This window comes from Falco rusticolus, chromosome 15 (genome assembly GCF_015220075.1).
Source record: "Falco rusticolus isolate bFalRus1 chromosome 15, bFalRus1.pri, whole genome shotgun sequence".
NCBI classification, from domain to species: domain Eukaryota; kingdom Metazoa; phylum Chordata; class Aves; order Falconiformes; family Falconidae; genus Falco; species Falco rusticolus.
Window position 1 is genome coordinate 20,558,987 of NC_051201.1, and position 17,166 is coordinate 20,576,152.

Below are 17,166 nucleotides of genomic sequence, written 5' to 3' on the forward strand. Positions count from 1 at the left end.
TGATCATGAGCGCATGAATCAGTTCTCACACACCACCCAATTACTATTTCAGAAAAAAAAAAAAAATCAAATCTGTTTAGAATTAGAAGTGTGATGGATTCCTGGCAACAGAAAGTTGTGTTTTCTTGACAGGAACTGCATTTTGGGGAACAGAGGGTTCTAATATTACACAGCCGCACTCATCTATACAGTACTGCCTGCAATATTCACAGGAGCCCAGGGACTGCCTGCAAGCCTAAAGAGTACAGGAAGAAATGTCAGCTTCGCCTCCAGAAAGAAGCACACAACAATCAGATTTATTAAGTGCAAACAGATGAAATACTGTGGAAAACACCATAATACTCGAGCAGACAGACACTCAAAATCTTTAACTTTTATACAAAGGAAAAAGGCACACACTAAAATGGGATCATATGCACAATGTGTTTTATTAAATATGCAATTATATGTAATGTTATACCAAACAGTTTCATCATACGAAACCAAAATGATGGACCAATGCACATGCTGCCAACACACAGGATCCGTATCAAACCATAGTCATCCCAACAAGGGCACCTGCTGAGGTGGGACCTGACACAGCCCAAACATCTGGTTCCTTTGGGAAGGGATGCACACTGCCCAGCTGGCCCGGCAGAGCTCCAGCTGGCACACAGCATCCCTCCGTCAGGAGCTGCTCTCGGCCTGGACAAACAGCCTTGGTCCAGCCCCTCCTTCCCACCACCCTGCCAGCCTCACCTTTTCCCCCATTGCTCCTCTGTTCCCTGTTCCTTCCTCTCTGCATCCGGGCAATTCAGAACTGCCATCGTTCCCATCCCTGCATCCAGCGTCCTAAATTTTTCAAGCCAGCAAGTCCTTAAAGCTCCACACCAGCTCCCCTAATGCATCAGCACAGGAGCAGCTTGGCTTAGCGCAAACAGCAGCAAACAAAACATCTCAGCAGAGTGAGCTATGAACAGCTGCAATCACAAAGGAAAGCTGAGGAAACCCAGAAGAACTGCTCCACATTATCTCCCTGAGCCCTTCTGGAGCTCTGCCTCTCCCAGAAGTCAAATGCTTTGCACTCAGCCCATCAGTAGCAGCCAAGATGCAAAGTTGCCTTTATTTTTTGTCTGTTAGAGGAACTTTTCAAGACCTACAGCAGCACCTAGGCTGTCAAGGGAGCACATTTCATTATCTACACTGTTTTAGTTGCTTTGACTCACCAGAGCACTGCAAGCGAAGACAGGAGTCACTGAAGTTACTAAGTACCTTTGGTTAGCTGCTGACATCCTGCTCTGCGTCTCAAGGCGCGTGCTACAGCAGCGGTCCTGACTTCACACATCTGAAGAATTTGAACTGAATATGCTCGAGAGCAGGATATTGGCAGCATCTGCATAGCTATTACTCAAATCGTCCCATCAAGAATTTATCTCCTCCTGCAGCTCATCTGGAGCTTTTATTAGAAAAGGATTAATTAATTGAAATTAGCAAGATTGCTGTCATATTTTAGTAACGAACATAAGCGCGCACATCATTCCAAGTCAGAGATCATAAAATCCTCCAAGAGAAAGGTAATTTTATAATCCAAAACGGAAGGCCGCTAGAGGAGGGAGAGCTGAGTGCTCTACCCTGCATGATGCAGCCAGTGCGGGAGAAATGTGAATGGGAACAGGAGTCCCGTTCCTTATGTCCTTCATTAATTAACCTCTAAGCTACTTCAGGGTAAGCAGACTTCCAATGATTTTCTGTCAAGGTAGCCGAGGGCACGAGCAAGCAGTATGAGAATTCACATTTGCTCGTTTCACTGCAGACATTTCTTCCATTCTGTTGTGATATTCAAACTCGTTGACGCTTGATCAATTTTCACAATGCCCAAAGGCTGACATTAGCGTAACTGCTGCATTTTTGAACACAATACAGAAGCCACGGTGTTATTTACTACAAAGACTCCTCCTCCACTTCAGGGCAAAAATTTGTAAGACGCTTTCACAAATCTACTAGGAAACAGATTGCAAAGTTATATTAAGTTTTCATACTGTTTCTTTGGAGAACACCCTGTATCGGCTGTAAAGGAGGAACACTAGTCAGGTCCTTCAAATAAAACATCTGAAAGACAGTAAAATAAAAAGAACTAATTGATAAGAAAAAAAAAGCAAGAACATCCATGATTTTATTACAAACACACCCAGCAACTGTATTTAACACAAAAACAGTAACTGAGAGTCTCTCTTTATTTTTCTTTCAGTGTACATGCTCATTATTATTCCATTTAATTTACAGAAGGGCTATGTAAAATGAAATTAAAATTAGAGAGGAAACAAAAGGAAGGTTGAGGCATAGAATTTTCTTAGCAAGCAATGATCACAGGAGACAGCACAGATTGAACAGGGATTCAACAGGAGTGACACCTAGGGATAAAGGTAAACAGTAACTTTTTCCTTATCCATTAGATTCTCCATAGGGCTTTTTTGTTTGTTTTAGCAAAACAGTTTAGAGTATCACAGTATACAGGAAGACTAAATGGCAAAGAACGTCTCACGCGCACACGCACACACACCACATTTATTCCTGCTACTGGTCCAGGATCCAAAACTTCAGTTAACACTCGACTTCCTATCTCTCATTCATTGATAAACTATACAGGATTACACTGTACATGGAGTTAAAATTACAAAAATGTCATATTTACAAAATCTGTACACACATAGTAAAACTCACAAAATTGTCATCTATGTATCACAAGTTGCGACACCAAAATATTAAAAATGGGATAAAATTATACATTTCTCTTGTCCATTTTTAAAAAGGGTTCAATATTTCAAAGACAGACCACCTATTTCCCCCAAATAAGACTGGTAAGAGAACTAGAAACCTAAAAGTATCCTCCTGGGATAAAATGTCGCGAGCAGCATCTCCCAACTAGAAAGAAGCCTATATCCTGTCTGCTGGGGTGGGGTGTGCAGTTAGCATGTATGTACAGAAATGGTGAATCTACAACAAGGATGTCTTTGGCTAAACCTTTGGCATAAATTAAAACCATACATCAAAAGTTACAGAAAAGGTTTTCTTGGTGATGGCAGAGCTCAGGAAATTTCCTTCTGAGATACGACTATATACAGCTTTTCTTTCTCTAACAAAAGAGAGTAGGAATAAAGGATTTTGGAACAGAGGCAAATGAGGCAACACTGTTTCTTCATCAAAATTTTCACTAGTATGAAAAACTGTATCAAATCTTTTCACCAAAACATAATTCAATCATAGAAATAACCCCTTCTACATTTATTTCTTTTTGAAACTGCATATGAAAAAAATTAGTAAACCAGCCATGGCAGAAAAAAAAAAAATTGTTTCAGCATATCAAGTAAATATTAGTGCAGGAAGGTGGATAAATTCGATCCACTGTATAAATAAGCTTTATGCGCAGCGTACATTAAATAACCATCACACCCCACTCACACCCAGTACACAGATGCTCCTCAGTGAAGATAAACATTTATCAAGTAATTAAAGTGTATGTAGTGCAAATGTTACAACCAAGTATTATACACATGCTACTTGCTTGGTTTAAAGTTACACAAAGATGTGGTGCCTGAAATCATGGACATATATACATCCTTGTCACACTTGGTACAATGTCCTAAGCCACAGAAATACCGATGTGTTTATATCTATATATATACACACACACGTTTTTCTTAAAATGTGACCACCACATCAATACAGTAACACAAACAGACTAAAATCAATACCTGCTTCCAGATGCTCCAAGGCTCAGAAAGTTTGTGCTTCTAACTCTTGCAGTCATTACGTGCCCCTCTTCCGTTTCCCCCTTCTGCCAGCTGAGAAGGGGGGACAGTTCTCTTCAGGTCTGTGCTGCATAGGATGAGGGCAACGGAGAGGAATAAATGACGGCACAGGCACCTAAGCTGCTTTCCTCCATCAACAGTTCCATGCCCCATGATGAAGGGTTGAGAGAATTTCCCCTCCACACCACTCCTGGGTGGAAAGGCTTATTGGAAAAAAAAAAAATCATAACGTGCTTTCCATATTATAAGTGGCAGCAAATCAAGGCACGCTGTACTAATTCTGTAGCATTGAGATTAGCTGACTTTGCAGGGGATGCTCACTGGGGAAGGTCCGATGTTCTCAACTGGCTGCTGGGCCGCGTTGGGCCGTACAGAGTAACAGAAGCTATGTGATTATTCTGCATCACCTGCAAAAGGATGGTTAAGGAAAAAAGGAAATTAAAAGAACTGTACACCAAACAGGAACTCAGGCGTGAAAGCGGTGACTACAGAACTGATCTGCCTGAAAAAATAAAATACCCCCATAGCAGGAAAAAGCAACAAGCTCTTGGCTAGTTCCTAAAAATGGTCTCTAGATTGCCCTGACACCTCTGAACCCCGGCGTGCTCTATCACTGCTCGGGGCTGAGTGCATGCACCTCCTGCTAGTAAGAGTTCTAGGTGACAAATTGAAGTTCCAGCTTTAACATGCAAATGCTCAACTTCAAAAAAGACATTGGAAAGTCGCCTGTTTCTGCCAGAAAACTCCACAAATATAGCCACTCCCAAGTGTTGGCTGTTACTGAAATGGGAAATAAGCCAACAGGCACAATAATAGCAAACTCCTCATCTTCTTTTGCTCAAACAGATAGGAAGGTTTTTCTCCTAACCTCAAAGATCATTCGTTGCAGTCCAAAGCAAAAGGTTGACCCAAATGGGTTAGTGTTGTTCGGAGATGACGACCTGAACAGAAAAGAGGAAGGAAAAAAACACCACAAAACAAACCATGAATCAGGAACTTCTTAGGGAAGAATAACCACTCAGTAATATAAGATAAATTATGAAATTATGGCATCTTTATCATGGCTTTCATCAAAAGAAAGTAACTCTTATGTTATACACCACCACTGCTAGACCCCAAGTGAGCCAGCAGATGCCTCTGCTTAATGTCACAGAGCCATTACTAATACTCAGGAAGAAAGTAATCAGAAAGTTACTAACGACCTCTACAGGAAAACTCTTTCACTTAAATTGAACAGGAAAAACCCTGAAAATAAACAGATACAATAGGAAGAGAGAAGCACTATGTAATTTATTACAAATTATTTTTGTGCAAGATCCTCTCTCACTCTTCAATCTACTTTATGTCTCAGTCTCTACCATGTGTACTTACTATCTGCTGTCTATTAACCCACTGGTTTTATTATGTTAAAAAAACTACCCTGTAAGATGCTGGAATAGAATAATCCAAATTTTATTAAACAGTATTTTTCAAGATTAACTTATCACTTGCCTTCAATTATTTCCAATATACTTTTGGATCATATATACGACAGGCTCCTGCTGACTGCAATGGATTTTAGATTACAGCCAAACAAAACCCCTAGAAAATATTTACCTTTTGGCCTTTCTTGTAACCGGTCAGTTTCTCAGATTGCATGTCTGAGACATTTGAGATGTGCTCAGTAAAGGAAACTCTGGTTGAACTACTCTCTACAACACAGATGAAAAATAGAAGGACTCTATGTAATTGCTGTTTCACCTCAGCTTTACTTTACATGGCTTCTGCTCTAATGATCTGACTGACATAAAACAGAAGGGGAGCAAAGGGAACAATGATTTAGGGGAAAAAATGAAAAAAGTAGTAGTCAAAATCATACAAAAACCTGGTAAAATACCTTCTTTGGTATATCTGAAATTGCTGCAGTATTTTCACAGTACCCATGACCTACACTTGTCCCATGATAAATCCTATTTTCATATCGTGTCACAGAAGGATAACTCTGCAAACAGACAGTGCCTATTTAACCCACCCCCCAGCTCAATCCCTGTAGAAACACTGCAAATGTAAGGCTATTCTGTCTTCAGTCGGCCTGAAAGAACTGTAGAACCACCAGGAACGTTCCTAACATCAGATTCTTCAGACAGAATGCTATCCTCTATTATACCATGCTGTACGACATCACACTGTTGAAATGTATGCGACTACTACAAAAATTCTACCCTGTATTACACATAGAGAGAGACTGCGTTATATGCTGCTTAGCTCTTCTCTGGATTTTACAGTTCAAGTAATTTTGGAAATGTTTTCATTCTGCACGTCAGCCTATTTCCTGTGAGAGCAGCTATCTAGCCTTGTTAGTGGTGAAAAAGAAGGAAACTTTAACAGCAAAACAGCCCCAAAGTAACTACTGCAATAAACTCTTTTCTGTCTGAACTCATCCTCTCTTCCCAGCTCAACCCCTGCCAAGCAAAACAGAGATCTTTACCTGTGAAGTACCACTGGCTTCTCTACAGGGTGCCCCAGAAGATCCTGAATACTGTCCCACTATAAATACATCAAAGAATTTGTGTTAGAATGAGGCACAGGAAAACTTTTTCTTTTTATCTAGGAAGAGAATCCCATACATTTGCTTGTGACATGCTCATTTGCCAAATAACAGAGGTTGTATTTACAGAAGTATTTTGTGACTGGAGCCATGCTCAGTAATGGAAACTATCCATTACTAGGGCTAGGAAACCCTCTCAGGGTTTATTCTCTTTTTTTGTCTCAAAATAGCTTTGCATTAGGATTATTAATATATAAATATTTTATGGGTCTTATGGGTAAAGTGTAGCTGGAAAGTCTTGTAGCACTTCAGGGACACCTCAGAGAGCAAAGCAGCTGTGGGAAACTTCAACAAAATATCCTCTTACATACCTTTGCAGAGGGAAAAAATAGCATCACTGCTACCTCTCCCAAAAGTCTGTCTTTGATTTAAGTGACAAGTTTGGAAAAGAAGAGGAAAGCTGCACTATTTAATGATTGGGAACGTCCAGCAGTTTTCATCACTTTAAGCAGACTTAATAAGAAGCTGCCAGTATCCCACACAAGACGGAGGTAAGTCAAAGCACTGAAGGGTATAAGTAATTCAAATCAAAAAGCAAAGAACGGCAGCTTCCAGGTTGCTGACTCCAATTTTTTCTTCCCAGTATGGGACCCAGAATATGCCAAGGAGAGCCTTCATTTGGCACCCCAGGAGCCAAGAGAGCAGCACTGACCCTGGCTGAACGGTAACTGCAGAGACACTGCTGAACACAGTTTTTGAGAAGTTTTTCAACTTAATGTAGCTCTCAAACTTGCAGCAGCAACTGCTCAGTGGGGAGTTTCATTTAGGTGGCAAGGCTATAGTCTTCAAGGAGTCTGCTGTCATCAGGAGGCGTCACGCTGGCAGTGACATTTTTTGAAGGCCTGCTGCTGTCTGAGAAACGTCCCATTACTGGCACCCTTCAAAAGAAAGTGGAAGGGCACTGGACCCTCTTGTGAAGACACATAGTATTTAACGAGTTACATTAAGTAGCAAAGCTCTGAAAATTGTGTTTAGAAATACCTCTTCCAGCTAACACTCAGCCACCACTGCTACAGCTTTCCCATCTCACTTATTTTACTGTTCAATTTCTACCTGCAGCTATCTTAAAATGCAAAGCGTGCAATAATACAGTAATTTAGTTTACTTGAAGTGTGCTATCACGGATGCCTTCAACCCTTAACACAACAAAACGTTTAAACCACAAAACATACATTAACTTTTGGCCTTCAATTTTTCTGTTTTAAAACAATGTGGCACAACTGCTATAGTTTCTTCAAAGCATATTGTAAATTCAGCATAGAATGGTTTAAGAAAAGAAAACATTCATTTCTGCACAGACTTACCTTGCTGTATGTTGTACATGTTTCCATCTGTGAATCAGCACGATCTATGAAAGAAAAATAGAAAAACCTTTACAGTTGATGCTTGAACAGTCTCCTATATATAATCCTTTATTTTGGGAGTTTAGTTCAGATAGCAGGAGACATAGAAGCATTAGATCAGATCACATAGAAATTTACCAGCATTTATAGCAACCAGAATTGGCAACATCATCGATTAAATGCCAGTTAAGGCGATTAAATAAAACCTGCCTATTTAAAGCAAGTTCCAAGTTCTAACGCTATATATGTTTAAAGCTGTAATCTTACATAGAAGAACGGCAGCATAAAACAAATGACATCTCTTTGCACGAAGTTAACAAGCCTAGCACAGCCACTCATTGAAAGAACATGATGTGCTGCTCATTAAGTCCAAACACTCCATTGCACTTGAAAAATAAGCTGGCTAAACCTGACAGCTTGAGACTCAGGAGCTGGCAGGCCTGAAATGAGCTAAAATGCCACTCTTTCAAAAGTAAAAATAGCAGAGAGCTTGGGAGTTGCAGTCTACACAAATAATAAAAAAGCCGCAGGTGAAGACAGCACTACATTTACACTTCCAGTCTTTAAAACCAAATTGTTTGCTCGTGGTTTCAAGCACTGTTTCATACATAGATCTGGGGACTTTTGAATATTGAAAGCACCTTCCTGAAGCAGTGGGAATGGACCTAGACATTAAACAAGTCAAACTGAGCAAATGGTCTTTGACTTGATTGAAAGATTCTCTGTATTTTCCACCTGCTAAATAAACATGCTCTCTTTATGTTGAAAGAGTTCAGTGTCTGGGCAACTTGAACTCTGGCTGTCAGTTTATTGTCTGAAGCTGAATTACAACAGGGAGTTAATAAAGCTGCATCAGGCACTGACACCAGATGGAAGAACGTGGGGTCTTCACAAATTTTAACATTTTTTTTACTTGTCCTGAACATAAGGTAGCGACCAGAAAGGCGAGTTAAAAAAAAAAACAAACTACACAAACACCCAAGACCCAGACACATTCAGAAGAGATCCATGCTATTACTTGAGTTGAATAAAAATAATCAGAAATTAATGCCTTTGAAGTACTGCACAATAACCTAAGGGAAAAGAATTTGAAAAGTGAGAGCTTTGATGCTTGTTCTCTTGGCTGAAGCACAAATCAATTTTCATATAAGCTTGCTTACAGAAACATTGTTTGTTCCAGGCTATTATTCATTTTCCACGCTCACACTGCTGTGACAGCCACAGGAGGACTGTCCATTCCCCAGGAAAATGCTTTCAGTGAAAGCCAACCAGAATGAAGAAAGCACCTCTGGCCAAAATTCTAGCCAGAACCCAATATTCCCCAGATGATCAAGATACACACTTTCTTAGTACACCTATTAATTCTTACGTTAGATGTCCACCTTGATCACTATAATCTTCAATTAAACAAGGTTCCTCATGTTTTGTTGGGATTACTTACACGCACAGAGCTGGGCACACCTTAGTACCTTGCAGAATGAGCACTACAGATAATAGATATTCTTTTTCAAGTAGAGATTTGCAAGTAAACACCAGACGTACTTTGTCTATAGCATATAGAACCACCATATTCTTGTTGTTCTTTGATGAGATGCTTGTTCTCATTCCCAGCCAAACCCGTTTGTATTTTGTCTCCTGAACAAGCCTTCCAGGAGTAAGTACAACACTAAGAAGTTCAACAGTGGATTGGACAGACCAGCTCGGAGTAACGCTGCCTTACAGATTTTGAGGCTCCAGGCACAAGGTAATTGGTTTTAGCAGAGTGGCAGCATTACAGAAAATTAGTGATGTTGCAGCTAAATATTCATATGATCCAAGTAAGTAAACAGGGTAGCGTAAGTAAAATCAGAGAACTGCTAACTTGTCCTGAAGTAGCTTTTTTACTTAAATAGACACCTAACCCCCAAAATTCTCCCCCGTCTCAGTGACTTTCAACTTCTGCATCCTCTGATAATGAAGGATGCATTAGAAATGTAAACCGATCATACCTCCCCTTTGAGCGTTTTGTGGTATACGCCCGCTGAAGCCAGACAACAGATAAACTACTCACCTCGCTTAATGACTAGTGGAATCTTGAATTCACAGCGATGGTAACTAGAAAGTGCAAATCGTAAAGCTATTAGAAAACAGAAAAGCCAACATAACTGCATAGCATAAACTCAGGGCTCATAACCAGTTTAATGAAAAGTCACATGAATAATAAAACGAAAATGAGAGTCTCAAGGCTAAAAGTTCTCATTTCTATTTTCTACATCAGAAAAGGCAGCAGCCTGGAAATGTCCTAACACAATTTTCTAGAGGACACAAGAGGTCCTTCAGCACAAACTGCTCTGCTGTTACGCGGAGTGGATGGAGAAATATTCAGCTTAGAATCAGTACTACAGATTTCTCTGCCACTAACACTGTTTTAATCAGGTATCCAATCACTTCTTTAACTCACATTCCTCCTCTAAGGAGTTTACATTTAGACAGTATTAAAAATATCCTCAAAAGCATGAGATTATTTATATTTTTTTTTAATCACTAACTGAAATAATGTCAGGAAAAAACAGCAGCCTACCTACCAGTAAATGGACACTCCTGCTTAATAAGAAATTTGCCTCTAGCAAGAGAGTTTGCACATTATAGCCAAACCAAGAACTACCTTACCTCATTTACTGCTTTAAGACATACCTGACAGTATGAAGGCATTTCAAAGTAAGAAGAAAATAATGGAAAAAAACCCCATGCTAATAATGATGGCTGAAACCATTGTGAAAAAATACTTGATTTCTATAAAGGGAACCCAGCATTTCATTTTGAAATGTTCTAAAATGCTCTTCAAGAGATCAGTTCTTTACACTCACATGTTAAAGTTGTAATGACCAGGATAATTTGTATGCAGGACAAATTTCTTCACCTTGTGAGTGTTTGCATCAAAGAGAATATCCTGTCGAAGAAAACACAGGCAGACATGAAGCAATCTGGACAGAGGAAAGTGGCTTTCCCCAAGCTAACCTGAGAATAGTTACAACAGTACCTGTATATAGAGATATGCAACTATCTCATTGGAACTGAATGGAACTATGAAAAGTAGTATTTGAAAATGAGATTATTTGTAAACTCAAATAAACACACATTTCCTCCAGCAGTCAATCACAACTGCAGTTTCATTTGCTAAATGCTGGCAAGTTTTCTAAGGAAGTCTTGTTTTTCTGCATATTATTTACAGTAACGTAGACCAAAGCAAAATCGCAGTAAGGAGGGACATGAAGGCTGAACTACGTCCCACAGCTCAACAAACTTTCACAGTTGGTGTCATGGCACACACCTATCTCGGTTCCGCGGGACAGGAGCGTGGATTTCAGAAACAAGAACTAGTATAATTATGTATCAGGCGTGGCAGAGGGAGAAAACCTGAGAGAATGGAGAAGCACAAAGAGCCCTCCATCCACTGGTAGAGATGGTAAGACATTACTGATTGGATTTGCAAGTGCAAGTCAGCATCGCTTTCACAGCCAGAGGCTCCCAAGGCAGCAATCAAGAGTTTTGCAGTCTCACCTCCCACAGCCTTTAGCCTTCTGAAAGAACTGCCGTGTAACTACATCCGAACTTTACAAGGATATGTTTATGGAAGCTTCCCACTCACCACTCCAAGTGTGAAATAATTGAAGAAGTAGTCATTGCACTTTGATGGGACTTGCTTATGGGGCGAGGGCGAATGGATTTTCATCTGCAAGAAACACATTTTTTCAGAGGTATTTAATAGCGCTGACAAAGATGAATGCCATTAACATCACTACATTAAACCAAATTGCCACGATCTGCCATAATAATAATCTGAAGCCCTTGTTCAAATATGTAAGATATTGTGCTTCATGACAGAACCATCACCTGCTTGCAGTGGCACAATGACATGTCAGCGTTTTGTTTTGTTTTGTTTTTTTTTTTTTTTAGTATCTGAAGTAAAAGGTTTACTTATACACTACTGGGTAAAAATATTAGGAAAGGATCAAACTATATGCTGGAGTTATTCTACATAAAATATAATTAAAAACAGGCAGTACACATTTGCTAATGCTTATTTGGATTCAAAAGTGTTCCTATTTTTATCTATTTTTAAACCACTTAACATGATGAAATTCAGTTATTTTACATAAATTATAATTTAAAATAGGCAGTACACACTTGCTAAGGCTCATTTGGACTCAAAAGTGCTCCCATTTTTAAGCAATTGTAAAACCAGTTACCAAGACGCAATTTTATCCTTATTTTCTTTTAAACAGATTTACATCAATTTAGCCTAAAAAAACTTCTTAAAACCGAATTATGTAACAGTTCATCCTGGCCTATTACATGTCAAGTGAAGCACTCATAATTTGCGCTACCTGGCAGTTTAATTTCACTGGCCTTGCAAAATGCAGGCCCTGTGATTAAACTGAGACAGCACTGAACATCCAGTCCTGCACCTGAAAGAATTCCCTCACCTTATCTTCGGACTTGTAGAAGACTTTGTGTGGAGACCCCAAGGTGCTCAGCACATCCTGGCACGAATCACCGAAGTACACGCAACGCTCCAATACCCGCATCTTGGCGTCAGCTAAAACACTCGGGACACAACCTGAGGAATGGAAATTAACTCAAAATTCATCCTTCCCAATCAGAGAGCACATCAGCAAAAGAATACAAAAAGCTTAGCATTCCTCTATCACAAACCAAACAGCTGTATTTGAACAGTGCCAAGCTAAGTTTAACCATTTATTTTGCAACAGTTTAAACATTTCTTATCAAAGTGATGTACGTGCTGACCATTGCACAGATCCCCATCTTAACCTCCAACTTCAGCAATGCTGTCTTCACTTCCTTGCCATTCACGTGGACATGCTTTCCTAGCCCACTTCAATTTGATCAGCTGGTTATTAGCAGGAAGTGCCAGGAATTATTTCTAGTCCTAAAACATTCGACTTCAGCAGCTAGAGATGTATCTCCAGCTCGAGAAGTAAAGCCCATAAAATATAATTCCTCATCCATGTTAATTGTGTCAGAGAACCTACATTCTTTACTCAAGATTTCCATAGCTTATTAAATAAATAGCAAGTATGTTCCTATGCAACCACTGTTAAAAATGGATCTTACTGAGTAGCCATTACATAGATGAATTGCTGACATCCGTCAGCAGATGTTAAGAAATTGAACGATCTTACAGTTTGTGACCCCATGCGTTTTCAGGAACGCAGCACCTCACACTTACGAGAATGCATGTACACGTGTGCAGCAGTGACTGCAAAATGCAGGATGTGCTCTAAATACACACTTAGCTTTTCCCACTATGCATTATTTATGTAGTAGTTATTGAATAAAATAAATCAGAAAAATACGATTGAGTCATCCTTGATGTCTCAAGCACGGGTTTCTTCACATTAATATGCTTGCAAAAAACTTGTGCTAGAACAGGCGTGTAATGTGTTCTACAACGGAGTTTCTGCAAACTTTAGCAAGACAAGAACAGCACGTGTCCAGACTGCCTCTTGGCAAGTTTTAGTCTGAACATTAGTGATATAATTTAACAATTTTTTTTATTCATTGACAACATTTCCTTTAAGCTGCATATATATATAAACACTTAACTAAACTTGACACTCTACCGTAAAAGCGTCCAATTTCTCAAAGTAGTTTATATTATTGTGATGTTAAAGCTCACTCCTTCCCTAGTACATGAGGATGTATGTTCCCTGTCCTAGGCAGGTCTCCGTTAATACTCCTCTTTACAGAGAGAAGCGAAGTAGCTTGAAAACACCTGCTTCGTTTTTCTTCGTATTTTTTAATCCTTAATCTTAAATTTTCTCCTTTTTAACTTCTGCATATTGCAAATGTATTCCCAGTGTTTCCTCAATGTACATACAGCTAGCAATCAGAACGGTCAAAAGCTGAACCTGCTAGTGAAAACTGTTGAAAAGATCTCCGTATTTTTTCTTACTAACATTGTTATGTCTCAAGTTATGGTGACTGAGCAAGACTCCTTTGCAGTCATTATGTCTTTCCCTCATTTCTAAGCAAGCATACCCTTCCCATTTCTGAAAGCACACACAAGGAGAAGGTACTCATCAGCCTCTGTCACTTTCACGGTTGCCTCCTACAGCAAATGAAAACAGAATTGAATTTAAAGTGCAGTCTAAGGCTGCAGCATTGCTGTAGTCTCCTGCAGGCATTTTTAAAAGCCTTCCAGAATTAATCACAAATATATTAACATCATACAGCTCACTGGAATCTCGAAAAATGCACACGTACATAAGGTTTCATGATTTCTCATGGATTTTTTTCAGTGATATACCTGCATCTGTTTTACTCTATATGTATGCCTGGACACAAATTCCGTTTCTGCAGACTGACTCTAAGGACGTGGAGCTACTGAGAACAGGGCTACAGTCCTCAGCGATTTCTCCAGGGACAGGGAAATGCAACAGCAGGCAGATTCACCTTGACAGGGATTTCACTGGGTTTTGTTTTCAATAGTTCAAAATAAGGTATATAGAACACTTTGAAATCACCTGTAAAGTCATCACAAATAACCTATGCTTGATTTATACATGTTTATCCCTCTTTTCCTCAGGGAAAGCAATCATGTTTTCCATGTTCTCAGTGTCACTAGTACCTGCAGTGAGTAGGCGAAGCCGTAAACCTGAGGGTCCAGTTCCATCTCTCAGAACATCAACGTTCTCAGCATACACGTTACCGAGGAAACAGCTGAGAGGCATCGAGGGAGCCCTGAAACCAATCATAAGAGTGTGCATAGGATTCCGCTTAGTCTTCAAGTTTTCCATTAACAAGCTGGTAGCAGTTCACTGGAACAGAGCACGTTCATTTTGACAAAGCTGCATTTAATTCAGACTGAAGATTAAAAATTATATTAAACACAAGGATCAGAGAGCCTGGGGAAAAGGGAAGAGGAACAAGCCAGCACTCACATGCAGGACCTTCACTATTAATGAAACAAACAGCAAGTTTTAAAGACTCCAGGAACTACTGAAACTGTATCTAGCCTTTGCATACCTCCTGTAAGGACCTGTCATCTCAGACTTCTCTCGGGGAAAAATGGAAGTCATATAGTTTTTAAAGATACCTGCTCCTTGAACAAGGTGTATCACCCCAATGCAGCAGAAAAGCACGATGCTCTCACTGCTCTTGGGAAGGTACACCTCCTTGCCTAGAACATGCCATCAGCTTGTGCAGGTACACCACAAACAACTCTGCTGCTTTACTCAAGAAGTTCTGATTTTAATTCAGTTAGTTATATTTGAGAAAAGTGTAACAGCCCCAAGTAAGAATTTTAAATGCTGCTTTGTATATTAGTTTGTATATGCTTTGTAAAATTCACTTCTTATGTGAACTTCTCCTCTGTGTGAATGACTTGAGCTAAAAGTCAGGCTTTGAGCTCTCTCACACCCACCCACACCAGAGCCCCACGCAACAATTAGCACTTCTACTAGAGCCCACCACGTCACAGATGGGCACAGAAAACAACATTTTTCTGAAGTGCACTTATTTCTAATTGGGAGACAACATCTGCATAAACAAGGTTCTCTCCCTTCTGAGCAGTAATCCAATGATGCGTTAATCTCCTCCTGGCATCAAAACACAACTGCCTCTGCAAAAACTACCACCTTAACAGTCTGGGTATTTATAAGCTGAAAGGAAGAATTTACAGAAGTCCTTACAATTTTTCCTTGAGTAAGGAACCTCAGGGACAAGGTTTTTAGAAAGAGCAAAACATCAGATGTTGTACAATAGATTACTCCTTAAAAGACGACAGAATACAATACCATGAAAACACTAACCATATTAAAAGATAACTATTCCATTAGTATTTAGCCATGAAGATTAGTTTCCTCAGAATAGCAAGTTCAATCAGGTAACTGCAAATATATTGAATATATGGTAGGTTATGCATATGGCTTAAGTCTTCTAGCTATAAAAAATAATTAAAAATGTATTTTTAGGCTTAAGACCCTTGGTAGGGCCAAGCTGTCAGCCAGCACCCACAGGTCCTTTTCTGCCAGGCAGTTTTCCAGCCGCTCTTCCCTGAGCCTGTAGCATTGCATGCAGGGCCCAGCACTGAATCTTGTTGAAACTCATACAATTGGCCTTGGCCGATGGGTCCAGCCTGCCCAGACCCCTCTGCAGAGCCTGCTGGCCCTCCAGCAGGTCAATATTCCCCCCGACTTGGTGTTGTCTGCAGACTTACTGAGGGTGCACTCAATCCTCCCATCCAGATCTTCAATAACGATAGCCCAACTGCTTCTCTTACCAGATTTACTATATTTCCCCCTTTACTTACTTAATTCATTTTCAGGTCAATTGAAGCCTACTACAGCTGAGCCAAGCTGTTTTTATAGCAACAGAAATCAAATCAATATTTGATTATAATGTCCGAGGACACCACCTATGGAAATTTGAAAGAGGCTGGTATCTAAAGGCACTCCGTACACTATCAAGTTCACAAAAGACCCAAACTGTACTAGAAAAAAGTGTGTATTTTGCATTTACAAAACCCTAAATAAATGAGGAAGAAAAAGTATATGCTAAATGATCAAAACAGCACAACAAGCTGTACATACTTGGTATCCTGCAGACTGTTCCCGTTGTAGATGTACATGCGTTTCACAGTCGCACCATGCGGAATTTGCAAAGAGGCTAGACCGTGGGCAAAGTTAGGCTGCGGATATACAAAATCATTCTTGTTACATGACACAGTAGACACTTCAGGTCAGTTATAGATTACGTTAGAAATACAGTATATGCTTACCAATTCAGGTAAGTCTCTAACCAAAAAAACCAAAGAGGGTAAAACCCAACAATTAAAAGCCCTTCTAGATGGTGCTTCTTTACATTACACCACCCCGGGATCCGCAGGCTGGGGTGAAATGCTCACTGCGTTTGTCCACCAAAAGATGGCACTAGCCGAACAATTAGCCATGGTGTACTGAGGATTCAAGTTTCTTGATCACTGGCAACTAACAAGATATTTGTACTACTAACATAAACATATTTGTACTGTAATGCTGTATCTTTAAGGCAGAACCTTCTTTCTTGCCTCCCACTGCATTCATTTCAGCCTTTAAACATTTCTGCTGGTTTGTAAAACGCCTTTATCTGATTTTCTGCTCTCCTTATCGCCACAGTCTTACACATACTGCTTTTGATACAGACTTTGAGTGTTCTCATAAAATAAGAAAGCATTTTAAGGAAGTCAGAGCCATTCTTCTAGTACAGTAAGAGCCTATTTCTTTCAACTCTGAAGATGACAGGACCTTCTCCAAGACTTCAACATACTTTACTAGCCCTGGACAGAAAAGAAACTAAGTTTGTCACAAGCATTCAACAAAACCAAGATGTGCAATATGCCAACTATTACCCTGGTGTACTTTAGCAGGACATCACATAAAAGGTAAACAGAAAAAGTTGTACTTAG

At 39.8% G+C, this 17,166-nt stretch overlaps 1 protein-coding gene across 6 annotated transcripts in view; it reads right to left on the reverse strand.

Annotated features, from left to right (window-relative positions):
* Nucleotides 1–404: 404 nt before the first annotated feature.
* Nucleotides 405–17,166, reverse strand: part of C15H16orf70 (chromosome 15 C16orf70 homolog) — a 38,039-nt gene continuing 21,277 nt past the window's right edge. For 3 of the 6 annotated variants that reach the window (XM_037408998.1, XM_037408999.1, XM_037409000.1), the window contains 10 exons: nt 16,313–16,410; nt 14,350–14,462; nt 12,185–12,318; nt 11,347–11,430; nt 10,565–10,647; nt 9,769–9,812; nt 7,680–7,723; nt 6,256–6,314; nt 4,657–4,729; nt 2,139–4,195 (listed from right to left, as the gene is read on the reverse strand). In XM_037408998.1, coding sequence (XP_037264895.1) covers nt 4,106–4,195; nt 4,657–4,729; nt 6,256–6,314; nt 7,680–7,723; nt 9,769–9,812; nt 10,565–10,647; nt 11,347–11,430; nt 12,185–12,318; nt 14,350–14,462; nt 16,313–16,410 — 822 coding nt within the window. In that variant the 3' untranslated portion in view covers nt 2,139–4,105. The other 3 variants (XR_005107643.1, XR_005107644.1, XM_037409002.1) reach the window with 3 other exon arrangements.